The sequence below is a fragment of the Diabrotica undecimpunctata genome, chromosome 7, assembly GCF_040954645.1.
Source record: "Diabrotica undecimpunctata isolate CICGRU chromosome 7, icDiaUnde3, whole genome shotgun sequence".
In the NCBI taxonomy this organism is placed as follows: Eukaryota; Metazoa; Arthropoda; class Insecta; order Coleoptera; family Chrysomelidae; genus Diabrotica; species Diabrotica undecimpunctata.
The window spans coordinates 57319086-57321542 of NC_092809.1; the positions used below are offsets into that span (position 1 = coordinate 57319086).

At 35.1% G+C, this 2457-nt stretch overlaps 1 protein-coding gene across 1 annotated transcript; it reads right to left on the reverse strand.

Annotated features, from left to right (window-relative positions):
* Positions 1–1031: 1031 nt before the first annotated feature.
* LOC140446389 (zinc finger BED domain-containing protein 5-like) lies at positions 1032–1619 on the reverse strand. The gene has a single exon (XM_072538936.1). The coding sequence runs from the start codon at positions 1617–1619 to the stop codon at positions 1032–1034; it is 588 nt and encodes a 195-aa protein (XP_072395037.1).
* Positions 1620–2457: the final 838 nt, after the last annotated feature.

Consider the following 2457-nt stretch of genomic DNA (forward strand, 5'->3'; position numbering starts at 1 on the left):
TAGTAATTCTTTTTGTTTACACATGCGACGAAGTACCTCAACATTAGTAACTCTTTGTACCCATGGAATTCTCAACATTCGTCTATATATATATATATATATATATATATATATATATATATATATATATATATATATATATATATATATATATACATCTCAAAGGCATCGATTCTTTTTTCTATTTCAGAGTCGGATTCTAAGCTGTAGACTAAGGTCTGACCTTGTAAAAATGTTTTCACGCTCATGAATGTTTTCCTTGCTTGTTTGATTCTTGATAGGATTTCTTTTTTTGGATTACATTGACTATTGATATTTGCTCCGAAATATTTTATGGAATTTACCTGTTCTATTATTTGACCCTTGGCATACACCTGTACGTTTATTGGTGTCTTTGAAAATACTAAAGTTTTAGTTTTGGAAACTTTTAGATGTAAACCGAACATTTCGCTGTGGTGAACTACCGCATTAATTATATGTATTTTGTAGTTCTTGTGCGTTGCTTGCTATTAGACGGTATCATCAGCATATGCTGATTCCGTTAATCTTAATTCCGCCTTGATATCCTTTATAATTATGAGAATCTTTGTAAGTTTGACCCTCAAACCGCTTGATGCTTGAAGCTTGCTTCTATATTTGTTTTTAATGTAAGCATACGTGGAGAAAGAAGACTCACAGAGATAAGTCGATATGATACACACAAGTTTTTTCACTGCAACCTTGCCAACAGCATTATTTTCTGAATATACCTGCATCCAGAACTCTTCTTGACTTCCTTCACTGTATTTGAGTTTTAAACTGCTATCTTCGCTAATCTCAAGTAGATTTTGAAAACCTTTATTTATCATTCCGACAGGTTTATTTTTTGGATCGCACGAAAACGGGCCCATTTTCCAGCTATATAAGTCAGTTGAGTCAATGTCAGGAAAAAAGTTTATAATACTTTCTTCCAAACCTTGCAAATGAGCAATAACAAATTCAAAGAAGTTCGTTTGAGAATTGATTTCATTGATAATCAGTGGATATTTAGTTCAAATAGTCTCGCTAAAATTATTCCCCTCGATAGCCATTGAACATCTGTATGGGGCAAAAAAATAGAAGTGAACCATACTCACATCTTCAGCGGTGAGCTTTAAAAGGCGTGCTTGAAGCGGACGGCTCTTCACATGGGTAATTATTTTCACAGAACCATCCAATACGTCTTTCAAATTTTGCGGCATCTTTTTAGTTGTTAAAAAATGGCGATGTAAGATACAATGACTGCTGGAGTTATTTTCTGCAACTACCTTTATTCTAGACATCGCTCCTCTAATTTTATCAACCATTGCAGCCGCTCCATCAGTGTATATAGCTACACATTTACTCCACTCAATATAATTTTTTCTTATATACTTGTGGATAGCATTGAAAATTTCTTCATCAGTGGCATAACTTTTAAGCTCTTCACACATAAGAAGTTCTTCTTCTATTTTCATCCCAACTGGAAACCTCACAAACACAAGCAAGACAGCAAGTCCAGCAACGTCGGTACTTTCATCAAGCCCTAAACTGAAGAATTCACAAGTTTTTAATCTATTAGGACTTCTATAGAACTTCTTGGTCAAATCTGGACCTAACATGCATTGTACCACATCCTTCACACAAGGTTTAATCAGTTCCTCGGCTATGGTATAGGATATGGCCTTCCAGCTTTTGCAATGTGCAAACCAACAATAAATGATGATTTAGTGGCGTTTTCGTTTTAATTCCTGTAGACTCTTTCCATCATGCATGACCCTGCCTAAAGAGATGAAGCACGACGTTTGAATGTATCTTCGGCCTTCTCGGCCAAACCAGGATGATTACTTTCCAAATGTCTTTTTAATTTAGATGGAACCAATCACCCATTAGCAAAAAATTTATGACAATTTACGCATTGGCCTTCTGGTGCCTGTTCGTTGCCAACTTGAATAAAGCCATATAACATGAAATAGCTAGGATCATACCTTCTAATTTTTCCCCAAATTTGTTATTGGTAAGGAAACTCCTTTCCACGAATTGAGGGAAAACAACTTGGATGAGCTGGACTCGAATGGATCATGTGGACTTTTGCATCTTCACCATCTCTGTTAGTTGTCACTGAATCAGTTGATTCAGATGATTCAGTGACTTTACTATATTTACTTTTCAAAGACCCAGATTTCAGCCAAATTTCCATTATTCTGGAATGAAAAAAATGTCCCAAATAAAAGAGAGCAAAACATTGCCAACAATGAAAGGTATTTTCCAAAATCGATACGTGATAGTTTTCCGTATGCGGTGAATATATGAAGTTTGTATCGTGCTCGCCGAAATGCTCATTGAAACTTATGAAAACATTATTCGGTGTATAGGAGAAGGAGATATCCAGCCAAGCTTTCCTATGCATAAGATTATTTTATGCAAATATTTCAATACCATTTCGAATCTACCGGATTT